The sequence below is a fragment of the Monopterus albus genome, unplaced genomic scaffold (genome assembly GCF_001952655.1).
Source record: "Monopterus albus unplaced genomic scaffold, M_albus_1.0 scaffold31.1, whole genome shotgun sequence".
Classification (NCBI taxonomy): Eukaryota; Metazoa; Chordata; class Actinopteri; order Synbranchiformes; family Synbranchidae; genus Monopterus; species Monopterus albus.
The window spans coordinates 4,802,391-4,824,901 of record NW_018127911.1 but is presented as its reverse complement, the minus strand read 5'-3'; the positions used below and the strand labels follow the sequence as shown (position 1 = coordinate 4,824,901).

The window sequence follows — 22,511 nt, the reverse complement described above, 5'->3', positions numbered from 1 at the left end:
AATGCCAGCTAAATAAATGTCCCATGCAAACTGAAATAACAACGTGTACTTACAGTCCTTCATGGACGCAGACAACTCACACATTTGGCTGCATGTAAGTCCACTTTAGAGTCCAACATGCCCCCTGCTTCATTTATTAGCTCCACTCATCTTCACTCTAAGAGGAATATTTACTAAACTAGTCACAAATTACCATCAGATGTGCAAAATAGTGCAAAACTGTAATTTTTCAATTTAGTGGTGTATACCAATGACGTTAATAAGCACAGCTGCAGCACTGTTAATTTTAATACACTGTCACTTAGGACCTGCTCCCTGTAGGCTACTGTGCACGTGTGGACAATGGGGAAGAAAAAGAAGAAAGTCTAAGATGACAGCAGCTGAACTTTAGTATGAATGAAGAAATCACCAAACATATTAAGTAAAAGCTATCACAGAGTGTTCTTCCAGCCAAATCATTTTTATTTTATTCAGTAATTGAAGCATGATTTGATCTGAAAATTCCCATTCACATTCTCCTCTGTTGAGTGATGCGTTTTACACACATCCACTGCCTCTTCGAACATGTTCTTAAATCCAGTGAGATCTCAGATGACTAACAGCTGTCATGCTGAGATCAGGGCTGCAAATTTTACACCTGCTTTTCCTGACATTAAATATAAGTTGCAGTTCCCTGTGTCACAGCAGTGGTAAACCAGGTACTGAGAGTATCTGTATAAATTTTTGTTTACGCCCTGATTTCTGAGTCCCTGAACGACAACACTTTAAAATGCATATCGCATGAGACCAAATGGGCAAATTCCTGTAGTGCCACTTTTCTTCTTCTTCTCTAGTGCAAGACACTGTGAGTCATCATTAAACATGCACGCAATTTCATCGTTTAGTGCCAAAAAATGAGCAGCAAAACCTCAGTAAATAGCTCCTTAAGTGCACAGCCAAGCAGTTTCTCCACAAGGGGACTCTCATATACAGTCAACAGCCTTTCCAAGAAAATTCCTGGATCCGCAGGATGATCTGGATCAGCACCAAAATCAAAAGGATTGTTCTGTTAGCCATACCCTACCCATACCCTAATTTCACTGGTATGTTTGATGTAAACAAACCAACAAGCGCCACTAAAAACATTACCTCTGCCTTGGCAGATACTATCAGTTCAGCTTCTCTGTATCTGGACATGGCAGTTGAAACTAAAAGTCTGTTTCTTGGCCTACGTAAGTCTCTTCATCTTATTGGTTGCCCTTAGTAATGTTTCTTTCTCAGCATTTTGACCTGATTAATCTCCTCTGAGGAGCTGATGTTGATATGTCTTCCTGAGATGGGCTCTATAACGTCATCCTAATAGTTTTTTTTTCTTGACTGCATGTGAAGAAACTTTAAAACTTCTTCAGGATTTCCAGACAGAATGATTTATACATGTTCAAGTAATTCTGATTTCTCATTTCTCTTTAACTAATTAAATTCCCAATATCTAAAGACCAAATACAAACTTTGTGAATATATGGTACAGCATTTGTGAAGTCATCCAGAATACCCATGGTTCTCTAACCCTGTTGCTTGTGGCTATGTACATACTGCATGTATCTTGTTATTACTTATAGGTGATATAAGGTCAAAAGACCTGTGATAAAATTTCTGCAGTTGTACAATCCACATAACATGAAGGCATGTAAGCTACCATATTGTACACAATTAATCAGCCAGACCTTGTTTTCGTCTTGACTAAATAATTTTGCCAGTGACCATCTTCAAAACTACGTTGTTTGTAATTGATGTACTAGAATTGTAATTATCACTGATAAATAAACAAAATACATAAACATACACATAAAGCCATACTTGACCCTTTAATGTGCAGACACACAAACACAAAATGCGGGTGTATACTCATATACCACACATACAGTAGCAACACATATACAGTGCCCATACAGTATGGAGGGTTATGCATGCTTTCATAGAGATGTAGATGTTTACACACATGCAAAGGCATAGTGGTTGTCTTGTGGTCCTCCCAGTGGTCTTCCCTAGTGGTCAAAAGAACATCACTAGAGCTCCTCCATTTGCTCACAGATAGTACTGCAACATAAAAAGTCCTGTATAATTTGTTCCACTTTGAAGCTACTGACAACACATACAGTAGATGGAGATATTTATTTAAATACATATTTTTAGAACTGTATATCAATGTATTTCATATAACACTTTTGTTTTTGTTTTTTTCATCAAAAGCAGTAATACACGTTGATGCCAGGCCAAAAAAAAAAAAAACTCTCAAAGCTGTCTCAGCACAGATGCATGTATTCAGTGAATTAAGCAAAAAACAAATAAATGACATATGAATTATGGCTTTTTACATATTACATACAAAGCCGTAATCACAGTTGGGTTAGGTATGAAGACAGAAGAAAGGATGCAGAATGAGCAGTTATATGATTATGACCTGTTTTCAACAGCTGTACTATAATGTATAATAATCTTTTGTTGCTGTATATATAGTGTACATATACTGCATGTACCATGATTGCCTATATATGTTGTCTGTTTTGTATTTATGATATAATATGTCATTTACAAAAGATAATGTCCTAAACCACACTGTATAAACATCTATCACATAGCAAAATATCAGTCATGTCATTTGTACCTCAACTGTTCATGCAAAGCAAAAGCAAATGAACAAAATGCAGCAGCTCCAAATCTGATCTTTGGATCAAGGTTCAAGGATTTTATTGTCAATTCACCATATGTGCAGGACATACAGAAAATCAAAATACAGTTTCTCTCTCACCTAGAAACTATATAGTCATTGACAGTAGTGCAAAACAATAATAGGAGGCAATATTGTACTATTCACGCACATGCACACACACAAACAAACAAAAACAAAAATATTTTTCAGACATTATTATTAAAAATGTTTCCCTGAGCAGCTTCATCAGGTTTTTGCTTTGCTCACCAACAATATTATTGGTAAGGGAAAGGGGATTCTTCTTCTACATTAATATTATCCCAAGTTTGAAGATTAGAACTGGCAAAACTAACTATTAGGTTGTCACCACCACCACACAGAATTTAACTAGATTCTCTGGAGAAGATGAGGATATGACTGACGGAATGAGACAGAAAAGAGTGCTGGAAATCAAAGTCCCACTGCTTTGGTATCTTTGTCATCACCATAGATAGTCAGTTAGACTAAACAGTGTCTGTTGTACAGAACAGGATGTGATTACCGGGCAGTCGCAAGGAGAGGAAGACAGGTGAAAAAGAGCAAACAATTAGTTCTTATTCACAAATCCATCCTCCCATGCTGCTCTATATTTATTAACATTGTTTTTGTTTTTTGTTTTGCTTTATTGTTGTTTTTGTAATGCATTAGAAGTGGAGAACCAGAAATCACAGCCCGTAGCCTTGGTTTTCTTTTCAAAAGAAAAGCCCTGGGATTATATGCATCTCTTTCTCTACACACACATTTCTCTACAGACAAAAATACACACACAGACACAGGCCCTAGTACCTTATCATGGTTTTAGCACTGAGGCAGATCGGTGGTTTCTGTCAGCTAACACTCGACCCTTGACGATAGCACAGCGGGGTACGTGTATCTGTTGCATTTATGTGTGTGTGCAGTGTCCAAGAGTTTATCTGTTTCCTCTTCCTGCTCTCTATCATCTAGTCACATTCCAAAGCCATGACCTCCCCTTTTTATTACCAGAAGGCTCATGTCTCGATTTATTGTCTCTTCTCTGTGACTTTCTTTCTTTCTTTTACATTTATTTAACCAGTAAAACTGAAACTTACAAGAAGAAGATCAAAGCATGTTTAAAATCCAAAATTCTCAGCCATTCACTCACTCAATGCTCAAGGTCAAAGGCCATGTCTTAGATATCCCAGCAACGTTTTTTTTTTTTTCCAGAAGTGTCAAACATCATGGTCATTTGTTCAGTATATCAGTCTCACCTCCTGAAACGCTCAACTCTTTTAAGATGGAAGGTGATGATTTTCTCCATCAAACATTACCCTTCAGAAGAGGGCACTCAGCACCACTTACTGAATTCTTTACAAAGACAACACGCAAACACATGCCTATATAATCCCTCTTTACATACCCTCTCCCCCCTGTGTAGCATGCCTTTGTTTTTGCTTGTGTAAAATTACAGTTGTACAGGTGTACAGCCAGCAAAGCAATGCTGACAGACGGGCATGCAAGAGGACAGCCAAGCACTTGTGTTCACCACAAAGATCTTTCTTGTCTTACAACTGGCTGTCCTGCCCAACATGTGGCTTTGGTTTCAAAACCCGCTCTTCTAGCAGGAACCCCCTTCATCTCCCCGAGGAACACAGAGGACGATAGAAGGTGCTTTCCAAGATGAGCGGCAAAGTGGCTTCCTCTTTCAAAGGTCTGTGGATGTACATAGCTCATGGATTCCTGTGTTAGCTGTGAGATAGCGCAGCACCTGGAGAGCCCAGACAGGAAGAAAGGACAAAAGACAAGAGGAGAGAGATTATAAAAAAAATTGAGAGAAGCCGCTTAGATGCAATGCCAGAGAAGGGACCAGCTCTCTCAGATTTCAAATGTCTGTCGGGTGAAATTGTGGTTTCAAATGCTAACAACCTGACTGTCTTCCCACCACTACATCCCTCATCCTGCACTCATCATCAGCATATCATGAAATGTAAAGATTAGCGCTCTCACAGAGGTGACTATTGTGAATTCAAGTCTCACCAGTAGGCTTTTGACAAACCACCCATCCTGGGATAAAGCAGTATTATACTTTATTATGCTAGAAAATAAGCTTATCTTTCAAGCCAACTGTAAAACAGAAAATGTGTGTTTATAACACATACAGAGACAAATGACACAAAAGGAAATGTCTGCTCTAGAAGCTTGGGAGAGGACTAAAACAAAGGGCATTTGATGACTGACACATCCAGAAAGTCCCCCTGCCAATCTTGCACACAATCCATTTCCTCAAGCCAAAGTGTTCTCATTGTGTGTTGAATATGTTTTGGAACATGCTGGCCATTGATTGACATGGGCGCAGGGGCTGGTAAAACATTACTGTGGTGTGAAGCAAACAACAGCCCGTCTGTCACTCTGCCTCAGATGTTTGGCCTGAGGGGGTATACTGATATAATAGTGGTGCAGAAATCTGGACATTCTCTATCTGTTCTCGTTCCCTTTCGCTCCTTCTAGCCACTCTAAAATTATTATTGGTATTTGTATTTTTGCCCTTGAATTATCTTTCAACTCTCAACCTGATCATCTGTCTACTCTCTAAAATGACCCGCTGTAAGTCTCTCTCTTATTGCACGGTCTTCTTGTGTTTCAACACGACACATTCTGCCTTCAGATTTCCTTTATGACCAGTTTTCATCAGCTGATTTGGCCAAGTGCTGTTTTGGTGTTGTATCGTGTTTTAAGGCCACACTGACAATGAAGGCAGTCACCCAAGAAGCTATAGCCACCAATTATAAGCTCCCATAAAAGTGCCAGTCCACCAAATTCTCATCTGATTTTTCCTGTTTGGGAGAACAAGCGATAAATGTTGTCATGTTTAATAATAATCAGCATAGTAATGTTGACAAAACCATGTCGATACAGTGATAATTGTCCCCGTTTTAGGTTTTACAGTAGACCGTACATGTAGTTTTTATGTCAGTACTATGTAGAACAATGATAGTGACATATTTATACTTGTTTGGGATATTGAAACTTCCTTTTTCTCCTCAAACAGTTGGAAGGCATAGTAGTGACATCCAGTGCGAGTCAGCACCTTGCACCTTTCTGTTTCCAAAGAAAAACAACAAAAAAAATGCTGTATATATAAAATGTCCTGATACTTGTGTATTTCCAAAATGTCATATAGATTGATTCAACACTGGCATTACAATTTTAATCAGTGGTGTAGAACCAGGTGTTAAAATGCATGCAGCGGCCCTCCAGGCCATAAGAGATTGGACAAGGTACCAGGAAATTGTGTCTCCTCCAGAAACAAGTGTTTTGTGATTGTTTATCCCATGTCTTTAAATTGCATTTCTTCCTTTTTAATTTAACCACCTCAGCTATGAGATTGAAGGAGGGAGCGAGGGGGGGTAGAAGGGATGGGGAAACCTTTTCCACAATTTTTTTCTTTTTCTATCCCTCCATCTCTCCAGTATTAACCCTGTCTGATGTGATTCCTGTCAAATGCAAATGTCACGACCTGGTATGGTCAGCCCACAGGGCATGGTGACTACATGCTCCACATCCAAATTAAAATATGAAGTTGAATGGGGTGTGTTTGTGTGTGTGCCTTTAAAGTGCGCGTGCTACTTGTGTGTGTTTGTGTATGTTTGACGGGTTGATCTTGACAAACTTGCAATTACAAAAACCATAAGCAAAAACAAGATTGCTCTGAGAACAAGGAGAAATGGAGTGTGCTAAATAAAGTACAGCTTTCAGAATGCAACACCAATTTTCACAGTATGTATGTGAACATGTGGTTTAATGAATAGATGTGAAAATGCAGGACTTTAGAAACTGCTGTGCACACAAAATTCAAATTTACACAAAAGTAAAGAGCTGTGGTATAAATGATGATTTTAGCATTGTCTACAATTCATTCCATGTGTGTTCTCTTTCATTTCCAAAGGACTACAATTTCAAGGTGTCTCATTGAATGACAGTACTCCAGCATAATTAGCACTTCATCACATACACAGACAGTGGACAAATGAAAACAAAAATACTTATTTGGGGGCAGCCAGGCTTTTATGCTTTGTCCTAAACTACTGTAACTAACTGGATGGTTTACTTTGAAATTCACGTTTTATCATGTTTAATGAATTTTAATAACATTCTATCTATACATGGAACTTTTATTTGAGTTTCTTCTGTACTCGCATCCACTTAAGAGTCACTACTGCAAAATATTCCTTATTCTCACATATTTCTACCTCATACGTAGTCTCATTTCACACTGCTTCACATTGAGAAGAAGGTACTCAATCAAACATTAACTAAAGTTATTTTTAAGAAGAACATGATAATAAAGAGTCTCTGCTGACACTAATCTTACATTTGAATCTAAGAACAGTAAACGGTTGCTGGCACATACACATCGCACAACTGAATGACACCTGACACATCAACCCAGCATCACGCAGCATGAATGCAAAAAATGTATTTGCAACACGCATGCAAAACATCTGTTTAGTAAATGAAATTTCATAGTTTCAATGTGTTATGAGTCATTATTGTTATGGATATTTTTATATAGAGGTTCCTTTTTTCTTTTCTTTTTTTCTGCCGGGTATTTATAAAGTATACACTTGTGGCTACAGCTGCAAATAAGAAGGCAGTAGCTGCTGTGTGTAGGACCAAAGGAGAAGTTATTCCTACTTTTTAGCAGACTCAAAATGGTGCCAAGCTCTTTACACAATAGTGGAATGGGTGAAAGTGCAGTTAGTTGTATTATATGGTCTATAAGAACTGTATCTGTAACTCTGCATGCACACACACACATGTATTTATGCTGGCATAGGCATGTGATTGAGAAGATGTACTGAAATATTCAAGCATTGTTTATTCTGAAATACAGTATCTTTAAATGTACTGTGAGGTCTTTTCCACTAGAGGGAAGCATATCATCAGTTATGAAGAGCCATTACATTTAAATTCCTGGGCACTTACATCAGTGGCCACATATCAAGGAACTGCAACAAAGACTGTACTTTTCGACATGTCAGTCAAGATCCTCAGCAACTTCTACAAATGTTTAGTGTAGAGTGTCCTAACAAACACCATAACAGTGTGGCATGGTAACTGCACCACACGTGATAGGAAAGCTTTCTAGCGTGTGATAAAAAAGCACAAAACATATCCACTGTTTTGAATGCCAACAATGAAAAAGGTGTACACAAACCATGTTTCTCATATGTTTGATTCAAACACAAAACATCAGCAGTGCTACACCTTTACTATAAAAAAGCAAGCACCTAGCAACTGGCTTGTCATTATTTTACTGTACTGTTAAACATTTCTTTCAGAGTATTTTACTGTTAACTGGTGCATTTAAAAATACATTTTATTGCTGTTTTTAGAGTATCTTATAGTTCTTAATCTTACATTTGACTGGGTTTTTGGTTTTTGGTCATATGATTAATGATCAATTTTGTTTCAGTAGATCATATTCCTGAATCACCTGTGTTTAACCAGATGGAAATACTCCAATTCCAATTCAGTAATATCCCAGGACCTGTCATGCCCATTTACATCTGAATGCCATTCACTGAAGACTGTTTTGAATGAAAACACCTAACTAGCTAAACATAACTTTACCACCCACAGGCTTGCAGCTGGTTTGCATAAAATAACCAGCTCAGTGTCCACACACCTACACAAATGTGGTGACAAGATCGTATGCAACGTTACAATGGCAAGCTCCTTAATATTTTAATTATGTTTTTCCTTCTCTAATAAACACGTCAAGAAAATAAAAATGTACTATCAAAGACACACCTGCCGGTAGAGGGCAGTTGTGCACAGAGGTGTAACGGCTGACACAGAGATTTAATTATAACGGGCAGCACAACCTTGCAATGGATGCATTGATGCAAATGTGGCGTGGTGACGTCATCACACGCAAATTGACGCGCGGCGTCATCAAGCGACATTTGGAGACTTTTCAGGAGGTTTTAGCTAATTTCCATTGAAAGTAGTTGGCAACAGTGGACTCGTGGTTCCATTAGCATTCCTAGCTAACAAACTGGTTGGGGGACGCGGTGTGGAGGAAGAAGGCGTCTTGTGGTCAGAAAGATTTCGGCGACTTCAAATATCCCCAGCTAATCCTTATCCTCCATGCTGTCCGAGAAAGGAAGATAACGTTAATAACACTGCACTGCCACTCAATTAGTTACCGTTCAAGACAGATAACGGGGGGACGGGACGGCATTTTGAATCTTCTGCTGAGATACGATTTCTGTTTTGAATATTAAGGCTATAGTTGCAGCCTGGAGTAGCGTTACTTCTTGTAAGAATGAGGTTACCGAGTAAGAGACAATGTTCGATGGAAGGTAATGAAAAGAAGATGGACCAAGCTCCTCCGTTCAGAAACCCGTTTGTGCACGTCTTGAAATTCACCCCCCTGCAAAAGGCAAAGGTAATATTTATGTTTGGCTGTCAGATTGTTTGCTTTGGTACGGATACCCTGACATTAGTAGTTTGCAGAGCATTAACACTTGAGCGCGACACAGTGGGAAGCTGTCACCATCATTTAACTTGGTAGTTTTTCCTGATTGCATGTAGTCAGCCGAGCTAGTGTTAGCCAGCTAACACTAGCGACATACATATTGCGCCGGTTTTGCTGCCTAGTGATGAGGAAAATGTTTATCCACAACTATGGTGTGCATTTCACACGTGAGTTTATAAAGCATGAAAATCAACCAGTCTCACCCAGATATCCGCTAACAATTCACTAAGATGAAAGAGTCATCTGAGCATGGCCCCCTGCCTATGATGGGCCTAGCTTGTTGCTCTTTAACTGTTATCATAGCTGGTAGAAACCAGCATGTTTGTGGTAGCTTTCTACCAAGATGTCACATTTTCACTGGAATAAATGTCCACATTTATTTTAGACACGTAACCGTTTCTCCCTTCTCTTACATTTTCCTTTGCTTTGTTGGTTATCACAGCAGCCATCACGTGTGGATGTGGAGGGTGGGATGGAAAACTGATTGTCATGGTCATTTTTCCTCATCTGTCGTGGTGTTTCCCCAGATGATAAAGTTAACGCGTTTTGCTAGTCCTGTTTAAAATAGACCAGTCCCCTGGTTGTACAATTTTGCAGCACATACATGCAGCCCAGCTATCCTTCATGGCGTTAACTTGCCTGTTACTTCAGCCATATTTTTAAGCTGCATTGCTCAAAAACTATGAATTGAACTATGTAATTGGGATGCAGCATGCACAGACATAAGGCAGAAATTTTGAAAGCTTCCTGATCGGTTGGAATTTTTTTTTTTTTCAGTTGACAGATGCCAGGGAAAGTACAAAGTTGTAGGCAAACACTATGTAATTACAGATTAGGCAGATGTGGATAGATTACAGTCATGTGTCTGAGTTTTCTTTTACCGGTAAATAAAATGTATCTAACAACTTTGAGAGCAATACTGGTGTAATGTTGAAAAATGTGTAATGTGATGGCAAATCAACAAACCTCTTCATTTTTATAACTGCCGTCATTTTTAGCCCGACATATTCCCATCTTTTTAAAACAATCTAGTTAAACAAGTAATACAGCCATGAAGATATCTACAGTGTCCCTGAAATATAATAAAATAAAGAGCGAAGTAACAGAACTTGTCAGTAAACCCAGTTTTACACAGCTACATCGTTTTGACTTGCCTGACATTTGAAATCTCGATTTTTCTGGTTGCATTTGACTTAAAGGTCATGAAATATGACAGAGAAACTGAAAATGACTGAAAGTGATGATACCCTTTGACTTCAACATTCTCTGCTGGAAGTAAGCCGAGGTTTTGTGAAGGGTCAGTGTAGTCCAGAAATACAGCACTTTATCAGTTGTGAGTTCCATTAAATATACATTTCAGCAGTTTTCTTACCACTGATTTGAATATCTGGTCTGATGAGGAGTTCAGCTGCTGTGTAGCTGGAGATGAGGTCTAGATAATCTACTCTGGTGCTGACCTCTCCTTGAGTGATATTGACCCCCAAGTTGTGTTTAACATTTTTGAAATTGGGAAGAAGAAGGCTGTCACAGTGCACTGGTGCCCTCTAGAGAGGAGGTCGCACGCTGGCACAAACACACATACACCACGTTCACTTTATTCATTTTGTGCCACCAAGCTGGTAAAATAAAGTTGTTGGTCGTGTAGACAGCAGGATCTTTGCACCACTTTTGCGCCACCAGATTTCATTTACTCATAGTGTTTAAGGTACCAGTTCAGTTACCAAATGTTTGGTCTGAATTCTTTTTTTTTTGTCTGGTGTAAACTGCAAATCAGCCCCCCCCTTCCCCATCTTTACAAAGATGGCGTGGTTTATTTTAACAGAGAACATTAAAGCCGTCTATGCTGCTGCGATGTGAGAGTAGGCCAGTGTGTGCTGAGGGGAGTCTATTTTTGGGGAAGTTGTTCCAAGCTCGCTTGCATTTTCCACTCTCGTGCTCATTTCATTGACTAGCCAGTTGGCTGTGTAAATATAGGTTCTTTTTAGGAAACATGGGAAAAGTAAAGGAATAAAAGTGACAGCATGTTTACTGGTTGCATATAAAACACTGGCACATGCTGTTGAAGGTTATTACCGAATTACAGCTCTTAAATTTATAATGAATCTGTAAAGACTTGTCTCTTTTAAAGTGAGGAAAAGCCTGATTGTTGGGTTCCTGTTTGTAGGTATCACTAAAGCATATAAAGTGATATTTCTGACAACTCTATCAATCTCATAAGGAATTGTGTTGAGTTTTAACAATCCCTATGCGTCTAGCGAATTGTAAAGGCCAACATTTTAAATGTTGAGCATTCATGCTCACTAGTTGGCCCCACGAGAACATGCACCATATAAATAGGAGGGTATGTTTACTTTCCTCCTGCTATCTGCTGTTTCGGTACCTGCTACTACAGATGCCGGTTAGCTGGCCCTCAGGCTAGATGTCGTTTCAAGGTAAACAGCTCATCAAGATGAATGTCAGATTTTGGAGGATAGCAATTGACAGCTTGAGCTAACATTTTCTGCCACAAGGAGAACATTTGCATGTTACAGTGGTTTATATCTTGACCTACAGTAGGCGTTAAATGGATAGATATTTCCAAGTTAATGTAACAACATTGACCTTAAACTGAACATACTGACAGGATGATGGCTCCTTGTTATTTCAGGCAATTTATAACCCACAACTTACCAATGGAGGAGAGTAGGCATATATTCTCACTTGATTTATTTCTCTCAGAACAGGGACACCAAATGGCCACAACAGTGTGTGTGTGTGTGTGTGTGTGTGTGTAATTACAACATTTTGCATTATGCACAGATGATGGAGACCTCCACACATATATACATGAGCACTGGGATATCTTAATCTTTCAAACTAGGGCTAGTTTTAAATTTGGAGACTCATGTGGGCCCTTCCTAGTTCACCTCACATGATTTCTCAGAATAGCTCAAATGGTTAATGTGTGTGTGTTCAGCCTGATCCTGATTCATAGAAGCATATGTTTGTTGAGTAACAGGGATTCAGATGAGGTTTTACAGCCATACTGTATGCCTCCACTGAACACTGTATACTATTCATAATGTTTAAATGTGCAGTACATCTACAGTGGAAAGGAATTAATTAATAAACCAAAAAATATAACTAAATGCCAGTATGCATTCTAAAATTGTTTGGTATTGTTGCTTGACTCTTGTCCCCTAGACCAGTGGTCCCCAACCTTTTTATCACTGCGGACCGGTCAACGCTTGACAATTTTACTGCGGCCCGGGGGGGATGCGTAGATTGTTTATATTGTAAATATAATAATAATTGTGAATTCACTGTGTACTTGTATGCAACTTTATTAGCAGCTTCCTCGTAACATTGCGCCACCAACATAACATGACTATAAAGTCTCAGTTTTCAGTGCTGTGGTGGTGATCTCAGGGTATTCTGTCATGACTTTAATCCAGAACACCGGCAGAGTTGTTGTCTCGAACATACTTTTAAGGCCGCCGTCATTTGCGATCTCCAGCAGTTGATCTTCTTCTTGCACAGACCTGCTGGATTCACCTGGTTTGTTGACAAATGGGTTGCGGATCCATTCCTTGGCAGTTCGTGGGTCCTTTGTGGTTGGGAAGTAGCGCTCGAACTCTTTTAAAAGCAAAGACAGGTGATCGTGCACCAGCTGGGAGAATGAAGGCTCAGGCTCAGTCTCACCCAAAATCCCCACTAATGTTTGAAACATGTCCAAAATGCCTCTGTTGACGCGCCGTCCCCACAAATCCAGTTTGGCTTTAAATGCAGCTACTTTATCTGCCAACTTGAAGACAGTTGTCATTTTCCCCTGAAGTGACAGATTGAGTTCATTGAGCAGGCTGAATATGTCGCACAAGTAAGCCAGTTTTGGCGCTCAAGTGACCGAGATGTAACCGAGAGAATGCGGTCATTTTTCAAAATAAAAGATCGTTCAGACTCAGATAATAAATAAAACGGAAATAATTAATGATTTCTTGTACGGCCCGGTACCAATTGATCCACGGACCGGTACCGGTCCGCGGCCCGGGGGTTGGGGACCACTGCCCTAGACCTCTAAGATAAATACATAAAGGTTGCTGTTTGATTGGCATCCAGCAGTGCAAACGGTTATCATATACAGTAGAGTAGTATATCTCATATATATTAGTAAACAATGTAGAATTGGGACTCAACTTTGAGGTATTTTCAGTAACAGTTTAATCTAATGGAAGAGCCACAGTTTTATGAATGGTACTCCTCTGGTATAGCAGGTCAGAGAAGGTATCTTGTTACAAGAAAGGAGGTTCATACACATTTTGCTCCTGGCTGCCTTGACAGTGATTGTGTGGATAGTTAGACTGTCAGACAATAGCAAAGAGGTGAATAAAATCGAGGAAGTTAAAATTAAGGAAGTTACTAATTGAAGAATACATTTTCTTATTTATACTGATGAGATTCTACCGCAGATCAAGATTTGCAGAAGGTTTGATTTTGACAGATCGACCAAAAATAAATGGTCAAATATTACACACCAGTACAGTGGCATTTACTGCAGTTGTCATGTTTATGGCCAAAAATAGTGGCACCCCTGCTCTGTCAGGTAACACACCATTTGTCCCACAGAAAAGCAGAGGGGACAAAAAAAAGCCAAATCTGATGCATTCCACACACAACTCCACAAACGGACTGGACAAAATTATTGACACCCTTTACTTAATATTTGGTAGCACGCTCCTTGTACAAAATAATTGAAATCAGTCACTTCCTCGATTAAAGGAGTGTCACATGCTTGAAATAGAACTATTTTTGATCATTTTAAAATGGTGTCAATAATTCTGTCCAGCCCATTTTGGAGTTTTGCGTGTAATGTATCAGATTTGACATTTTTTTTCCTCTGTTTTTGTGTTTGTTCCAATGCAAACAAAAGAAATAAACATCAGGGAGAAAGGCGTGGGAGTTAGTAGTTTTGGCCGTGTGTGTGTGTGTGTGTGTGTGTGTGTGTGTGTGTGTGGAGCCATAAGCCATTGTAAATATACAATGCTGAATGACTGTAACTGAATGGCATGATATGGCTCAGGATCGTTTCACATTTACTGTCACGTTTTATCAGATCAATGCGGCACATCAGAGCATGCTTGGTGTTGGATCATAAAACTGTTGCCTGTAAATGCAGGCTAAAGACCTGGAAGCTAATAGGCTGAAGCTGAATTAAAAACTATCCTTTCTGTAGTGAGCCTGACTCTGTGCATTACAGCATACAATCAAGAGTAACTGGAGACGGTTTACTTCGTTGCTAACCTGCAACTTTTATTTTATTTTTTTATGCAGATATTTGTTTAAGTACCACATTAGTCACTTGCCCAATCTTTGCCCAAATCCATAGGCTATCCTGTAATTCAGTAGCCTGACATTTCAGTGCACATAAAGACATGCTTTCAGTTTTGTCTCTCGAGCTGACTAGCATAGTCTTAATGCGGGACTGTATTGTTGTTGTTACCACACCGAAAATAGACTTGAGCCCTGTTTAGGTTAATAAGGTTTTAGAGGACACAGTGCTAACATAAGAGTTAATTTAATTCCCAGCATATCTGTGAAAACCCTAATTTATATTCTTGTGTGATTTATTGGGGAAACCCAACAAAGACCAAAATCTGCTTTGATCCTGCCAAATCAGCAATTAATCTATAGCTAATATAAAGTATTGCTTGCCCTGGGGGCTGAGTGTAAGTAATGCTTAAAAGGTCTCTCAGGGCTTTTTAAACCCATGTATTATTTCTGGGGACAGCATGCTATTGTTGTTCTGAGTAGAGTGACTGTCATTAAGTAAAACTTGTGAGCCCCTGCACACAAATTATGATGATTCTCTGCGGAGACGGTAAAATATTGCTCTTTATAACTGCACTAATAATTACTGAGGCATTCATGTTCTTAAGCCTCTCTACCACACAGAACAAGCTCACCACAATTTACATTTCAGACTCTTTATTTTATTTTATTTACCTTTGTTCAGCTATTTCTTGTTTCAGTGTAAATTTAGTCAAAAGTCAACCAAAAAGCCCCAGTTCATTCTGTACATTATTTACAGTATAGGCTGCAAATTCCCAAGTTGCATTAGTCCACATTGATGTTTATTTTGTTGTCCCCATTTATTTTTTTAAAACTTTGCCAGGCCTCATTGCAAGAATTTAAAGATTCCCTGTAGTACAGTGCTGGAATTCACTCTAACTCCAAAATGACCTTTTTTGGAGGCCCATTTTTAATGTTAAAAAAAAAAAATCTCAGAACCTGAAACTGTTTTTGTTCTTGTGCAGATTTATATGCAATTTGTATAAAATAGGAGCGTGGAAATACACATGCCTAATTCATGAGAGAATTTGTGCCATTGTGATTACAATAGTAGAGTAGTGTGTTTTATGACTCCTGCATTCCATACTAGTAACAACACATCTGTAACGTAGATGTTGCCATCATATTGTAAGCATTATTTCTTACACCAGGGGTGTGTACAGGGGAAAGAAAATGTGTAAAAAGTGTTACTCTAAGACTAACTCTTGAGCTAGTCTCTATAATGTTTTGGTGCTCATTGTTTGCAAGTTAACTTTAAATTGATTGATTGAAATCGATTACACTGCCAGACAAGAACTCTCTCCAGATAAGTTAGCACAGTTAAGAGTTCATCCTCCCCAGTAGCGCTTGCTATCAGGACCAATATTGGCAGAAGATAAGCAGGGCTGTCAGGCAGTCATAAAAAGCTGTAAAAGTAAGCAATCACTGTTGGACATAAACAGTGATGAGCCAGGTTTTGACAGAGCTCTCAAAAGTGAAGAACATGCTGTTTTGTGTGCAGTCAGGTGAATGTACTGTTGTATGCATCAGCTCCATGATAAAATTAATGCACCGTCTAATTTAAATAGTCTAGTGCACTAACACGCTTCTCTTCATTTAGTATCATAGTTTTATATTAATGAGCAGCTATTGTCGGTTGTGTTTGGAGGTCATGCTGCAGACCTGTTGTCCTCTATACTATATAGCAGGGCTGTGATGAGATCTCACGGTATTAAAACGTGATGATATTTCTTGTTGAGGCAGAAGTTGTCTCGTGATATCACTATATAACAGAACCAGGTCAGTATGACTGAGTGTGAAAATATGCCCGCATTAATACAGCAAAAATGCAACTCCCTTATGTGTTTTCATGCACAGGGCTGTGTTGGTCACGGGGTGAGGGGTTGCAGGGGGAGTGTTGTAGGCATGTACCATGTGGCCGTGTTGTGATGAGTCGATTGAGTGGTCAGCGCAGCGCCTTTGCTGGATGATGTCACCATCCAGTGTGGTGTGTTGAGGGTGAAAATAGCATAGATTGTCACAGCTTCAGTTAGAAGTTCATGCACATTTAAAAGGTGTGAAGAGACTCCTATGAAATCATCCAGGAGAGAAGCCAGTCAGCAGAGTTTGTGGCAAAACCTTTTACTGTGCTTGTGTGTTGTCTTTTACTGTGTATAATAATTCAAACTCTAAGTAGAACTGAAGTGACATTCATTACAACATGATTAGTTCAGAATGCACCTGCATTGTTTTACATTTTGACTTTGAGCTGAATAACTTCTCCAGTCATACACTGTTCATTGTTTTACATTTTGACTTTGAACTGAATAACTTCTCCAGTCATACACTGTCATTGAAGATTTCTTGAAAATGGTGTCAAAATATCGTCATGTCTTGTTCTCGTGAGCCCAATATTGTGTATTTTCTTGTCTTGTGAGCCAAGTGTATCGTCACACCCATAGGGCAAATATGTTAAAAATGTTCAGCTTCATGATAGCTACTTTTATTCCATCATACAGGGTCCTCGCTGTCCTTTTATTATGTTTTGTTAAAAATATTTGTAGCCTTTTTTGTCAAATCTTGAAGTCCCCAGGTGTAGGAGTAAGCGGTGGTGTGACTATGATTTTACTGTGGAATTGTTAACCACCTGCTATTTGTTCCATTACACTAGGCTAACATTTAACACTTATCTTTTTACATTGGCCTTTAGTTCCTAGAAGAGCCCTGACACATTTTAGTTGCTTTTATGTGTTCCTTTATGTTCTTTGTCTGTCTAATGCCTTATGTATTTTATGCTTTTGGTTTTTTATTTTGTGTAAAGCACTTTGGTTGACTTTTAGCTGTGTTTAATTGCTATATAAATAAATGTTGATACATTGATTGGAGTCCTTATTAAAAAATAAAATGTGAAAGAGAAAATGTTTTATTGTAAAGCAAACAGAAAACATGTTTATTTCTTAGAGCTTAATACATAATTTGCATGCTACACCTAATAAGTAGAGCAGAATAGAAAACAATTGAGCTTCCTTTGTGGTATCAGAAATGCAGTAATACACAGGCCACATGCTATGTAAGTCATATCCTTTTTCCTTTCCTTAATCTCTTACAGATTGCGTTGATGACGGTCACGCTGTTCCCCATCCGTCTATTTGTTGCTGCATTCATGATGCTGCTGGCCTGGCCTTTTGCCTTCCTGGCCTCAGCAGGACGCTCTGAGACTGCAGTTGAACCCCAGTGCCTCTGGAGGAGGTGGGTGCTGTGTGTGTGTGTGTGTGTGTGTGTGTGTGTGTGGTTCAAGGTGATTTTGGTATTGGAGGAGGCACTGTAATTATTATAAACAAGTAATGGTTAGGCATTTGGCTTTAAAAGATTCATGCAGCTTTTGTGGCTTGACATCAGTAACGGCACTATACTGTAGAACTATTTGTTTTTTGCTTTTTTATGTGATTGGCCAGCTACCAGTATATTTACTGATACAACTTTTTTTGGAATGTGTTGCAGCATCAGAATTGAAGTGTTTATTTTGAACAAAAAATAAAATCGATGAGGTATCACATTAAATAATGTGCTGCTGTATTGTTTTCAATGTAATACAGGACACAGATGATTTACACATCACTATTTTCAGATTTAAATTTGATTTTATATACCTTCCCAACTTTGTCTGATTTGGGGTTGTACTTTTAATTGAAGCAGTTTGTTTCTAGTAGTTCTTTCTTTACAAAAGCGATCATAAGATCACAATTATGACAAAAAAGGTGAAAAGGGAATGAAAACAAATCCAGTTAGTTAAAAAAAAAACAACAAAAAAAGTGGCTTCAGTCCCAGCTGACACTGGACGAGAAGCTGGATACACCCTGGACAGGTCGTCAGTCTGTCACAGATCCTAGAACTTTAATAGCTGTGTAATTCTCTGTCTTATGTCTTACGCTCCCTGATTGTGTAATAGGTGTGTAATAGCACGCATCTCATCTTCTCGAACACTTGTCTCAAACAAGACTAGAATATCACTCAAAAGGTTATTGAATAAACGGGTGACTGTTATATTTTCAAAGGAGACTTGGGTATAGACTATGGTTGTAATTGAAATGTGTGGCTACATAGGTGAGAGAGCTCTAGAAAGACCTTAAAGATTTAAAATGGGTGAAGATGAGTTGGGAAAGGGGGGAAAATAGACTAGTGAAATGCAAAAAAGACAGGATTCTGCAACCAAAATAATAAATCAGGATAAATAATGTACGATGTGTTGCTTGACTTGAACATATAAACCACGCAGGTCAACAAACACTGAGTGAAATTCAAGCTTTTGTTTGTTTCCTCTGTTGTACATTTTTGAGTAATACTAATGGAGTGTGTCTTGGTGCTTTTAAACTTGGTGCTCTGAACTTCAAAATGGTCATCGTCAACTCATTTGTTCCTGACGCCTGCAATGTAATGATAGTCTTAGCAAATTGTTTGGGCAGGCATGTTGATAGTTAAGTTTCTGACTCAAGTTGTGAAATCTCACCAGTCATATGAAGAAATGCCCAGCAGGCCAAGCAGAACATGGGCTCAATCGGGCAAACAACACTAATGGCCGATGCTGTGCATGTAGTAAAGTGCATCAGAGGCTCTTATCACCACTCATTGATTCAGTTTATTTTCTGTTACTACTGATAGCTTTGGTCCTACCTAGCTGTAATTTCCATATTAACCAATGTCTTTTTTTTTTTTTTTTGAGATTACTAAAATAATATTACCAGTATAGTATATTGTTCAATAGCATTGTGTCCTCAAGTCCACAGTCTGGCACAGCTATGCTAAAAGTACTAGGCCTCAACAGTTGCATGTTGTTACTTTGTGCAGTCATGTAATTGTTCCTTTTAATAATCTAATTTGCATTGTAATGTTCTATGTATGCATTTTAATGTTGCTTCTATTTGTGTGCATTGTGCTAAGCACTTTTAATTGTCTGTGTATGAAAATTTACAATATAAATAAACTTGCCTCCTCATACATAAAGTCCTCCTCATACCTCGTATCATTTTGTTTCCAGGGTGGTGGACATAATTCTTAAGATCATCATGCGGACCATGTGGTTTGCAGGAGGCTTCCACTGGATGACTGTGAAAGGGCAAAGGGCACTGCCTACAGAAGCACCCATTCTCACCCTGGCACCCCACTCTTCTTTCTTTGACGCCATCCCAGTCACGATGACAATGGCTTCAATTGTCATGAAGGCAGAGAGCAAGGATATACCTGTGTGGGGCAGTAAGTGACATTACCTCCATCTGCATGTCCTATACTGAGAGAGAGTCAAAAGGTCATTTTTAGTGTTCCTGATCAAATTCTGATACCATTACACAGTCTCTGTGCATAGGTACCGCTGTTAAATACAAGTATAGCTGGCAAAAATAAAACCATTTCTTCCAAGGAAACACTTTGAGACAGCAATACATGCATTTATAACATCTCGCTTAGATTATTGTAACTCGCTTTATTTTGGGGTTAATCAGAGGTCTCTCTCACCTACAGAAGATTCAGAATGCGGCTGCTCGACTGCTGGTTGGTGGGAGAAAAAGGGAGCATATAATGCCTGTTTTGGCTTCTCTGCACTGGTTACCAGTGCATCTTAGAATTCATTTTAAGATTCTTTTATTTGTATTTAAGGCTGTGAATGGACTGGCACCACCTTACGTGTCAGAGCTACTGCACCCCTATTGTCCTTTGCGACACCTCAGATCAGCTGATCAGCTCCTCTTGAAGGTTCCACAGTTTAGGGTGCCCCTAAACTGTGGAATGCATTGCCTCTCCACATTAGGCAGGCCTCGTCACTGGACACTTTTAAAGTATATTTAAAAACTTATTTTTATCGTCAGGCATTTGGAAATCCACTTTTACCCTTGGGCGTTTGAGCTGGTATGAGGCGGTGTCATGTTGGGGTACCTTGTTTTAATGCTGTATGTGGGGGTTGTTGTAAGGGGATGTTGGTAATTTGTTTTGTTTATTGTTATTATGTTATTGCCGGTGTATTTTATTGTGTTGTTTCTATGTGTTTTGATTTTAATATGGTTGTGGTGTGTCACTGTGCTAAGCACTTTGGGCAGCTATGGCTGGGATAAATGTGCTATATAAATAAAGTTGATGATGATGAAGTATAGCTAATGTGTACCTAGTGTTACAATGTGCTCTGATGCAGGCAAAGCCGCTTTGTAGAGGTCAGGTCATTAACAGCGTCTATTTTTTGCTGCTATATCAGTAAATAGAGAACTGGTCGATCTACTTCGCAGGTTCTCTTTTTACATGGGCTGGGCCAAGTGCTGCATGGCCAATGTGGTAAACAAGGAAATGTGTCAACATGTAAAACAACTGCATGTCTCTCACTGCAGTGGAAGCAGAAGTTGGTTCCAAAAATAAAACCTCGAATTAGTCAGTTCAGACTCACCAACTTAATCCTGTGAAAGACCCCAACGCCCCACAATTTTACCTGTAGTCGTTTGATAGTCTTAATGATATTGTCAAACTCACCAAATGTTCCATGACATTAGAAAGCAGAAAATAAATGTTCCTCTCTGGATAAGTGTGATGGATACCACCAAGCAGCAGGCATTTCAGAAGGTTATTTGGAGTTGTTGTCTGTGAACTGCCCAAGGCCTTAGGTCAAGTAACATTTTAATTTGCAGTCAGTACACAGTGTATTAGCAGATCTTACTAACTAGCTCACTAGTTCACTTTCTAGTTGCCAAATTAACTTTGACTACGTTCACACTGCAGGTCTTAATGCTCAGATCGGATTTTTTACCGAAATCCGATTTCTTTTGTTTGCGCTGTTGTTCACACTGTCATTTAAATGCAACTCCCATCTGTCTCATGTGTGAACGGTATACGGCCCTGAGGTGACCCACATGCGCAGAAGAGGACTTGACATCAGACACAGCATACTGTGTTCGCGAAAATAAAAATGGATGCGGCTCGTGATAGCATGTGCGTAGCGATGTAGCAGTTAATGTGCAATCGAAATAAAGAAATAATAAGAAGAACATCAAGAAGGAGGTGAGCACAAATATTGCTTATGGCCTCGCCTCCTCCAGCGCAGAATTGTGACGTCTGTCGCATTTCAATAACATAAAAATCGCATGAAATGTGACATGGTCGTTCAGACTGAAGTCGCATTGCAAAACATCGGATATGTATCCGATTTAGGACCATATATGAAAGTGGCCTGGGCCGGATTTGAAAAAATCTGATTTGTGCTGTTCACACTGTCATAAGGAAATCGGATATGGGTCACATTTGGGCAAAAAGATCGGATTTCTAATGCCCCTGGCAGCAGGTCATAAGAGGTCAATATATTTTTGTCTTTTTCTGCCTACTAACTAGGCAGAGTAGACACTTTGTTACCTTGAGACTAAGTGCAGTTTGCAGTCTTACTTTCATGTATTGAAGGGCTAAAATTATGGACGCAATTCTCACTGGCAACTTGACATTACTGTCAGCAACATGCTGTCAACTAAGATGATGTTCTTAAAAGTAATTAATTAACAGTGACTTTATCTTAGAATTTAAGGATTCACTTCATTGAATTTACTGGGCTGTCCTCAAAATGTAAAGTAAAGACCAACCAATAATGTGTTTGTTCAACTTTTTTCAACTTTCATTTGACTAGTTATTTTGGTCTTGCAGTTATGAACCAGTACTTGGCCAAGCAAGTAGAATCCAGAATAAGTATTGAGATCTGATCAGCCACAGTGACGTGTCTCTCAGGGTACTGGCTGGCACCCTAATCCCTCTCTGCTAGCAGACATCGGACAGGTGGAATCAATTTCTTTTTCTCATGGCTGCACCTGCTTCTATCTTCATCTTATCTTACCCTCACTCTCTAGCTTTTTTCTTTTTTATTCTTTTTTTTTTTTTCTCAGGGGTTGGGTTCACAGACATTTAAGACTGGTCTGTAGTGTTAGACCAGTATAAAATTTGCTCAGACTAATTCAATGCAAG

At 39.0% G+C, this 22,511-nt stretch overlaps 1 protein-coding gene across 1 annotated transcript in view; it reads left to right on the top strand.

Moving 5' to 3' along the window:
* Window positions 1-8,598: 8,598 nt before the first annotated feature.
* Window positions 8,599-22,511, top strand: part of LOC109958224 (lysophosphatidylcholine acyltransferase 1) — a 31,037-nt gene continuing 17,124 nt past the window's right edge. Inside the window, exons 1-3 of the mRNA XM_020596725.1 lie at window positions 8,599-9,140; window positions 17,644-17,783; window positions 19,570-19,784. Of these exons, the coding sequence (XP_020452381.1) occupies window positions 9,018-9,140; window positions 17,644-17,783; window positions 19,570-19,784 (478 nt within the window). The 5' untranslated portion in view covers window positions 8,599-9,017. The remainder of the gene's footprint in view (window positions 9,141-17,643; window positions 17,784-19,569; window positions 19,785-22,511) is intronic.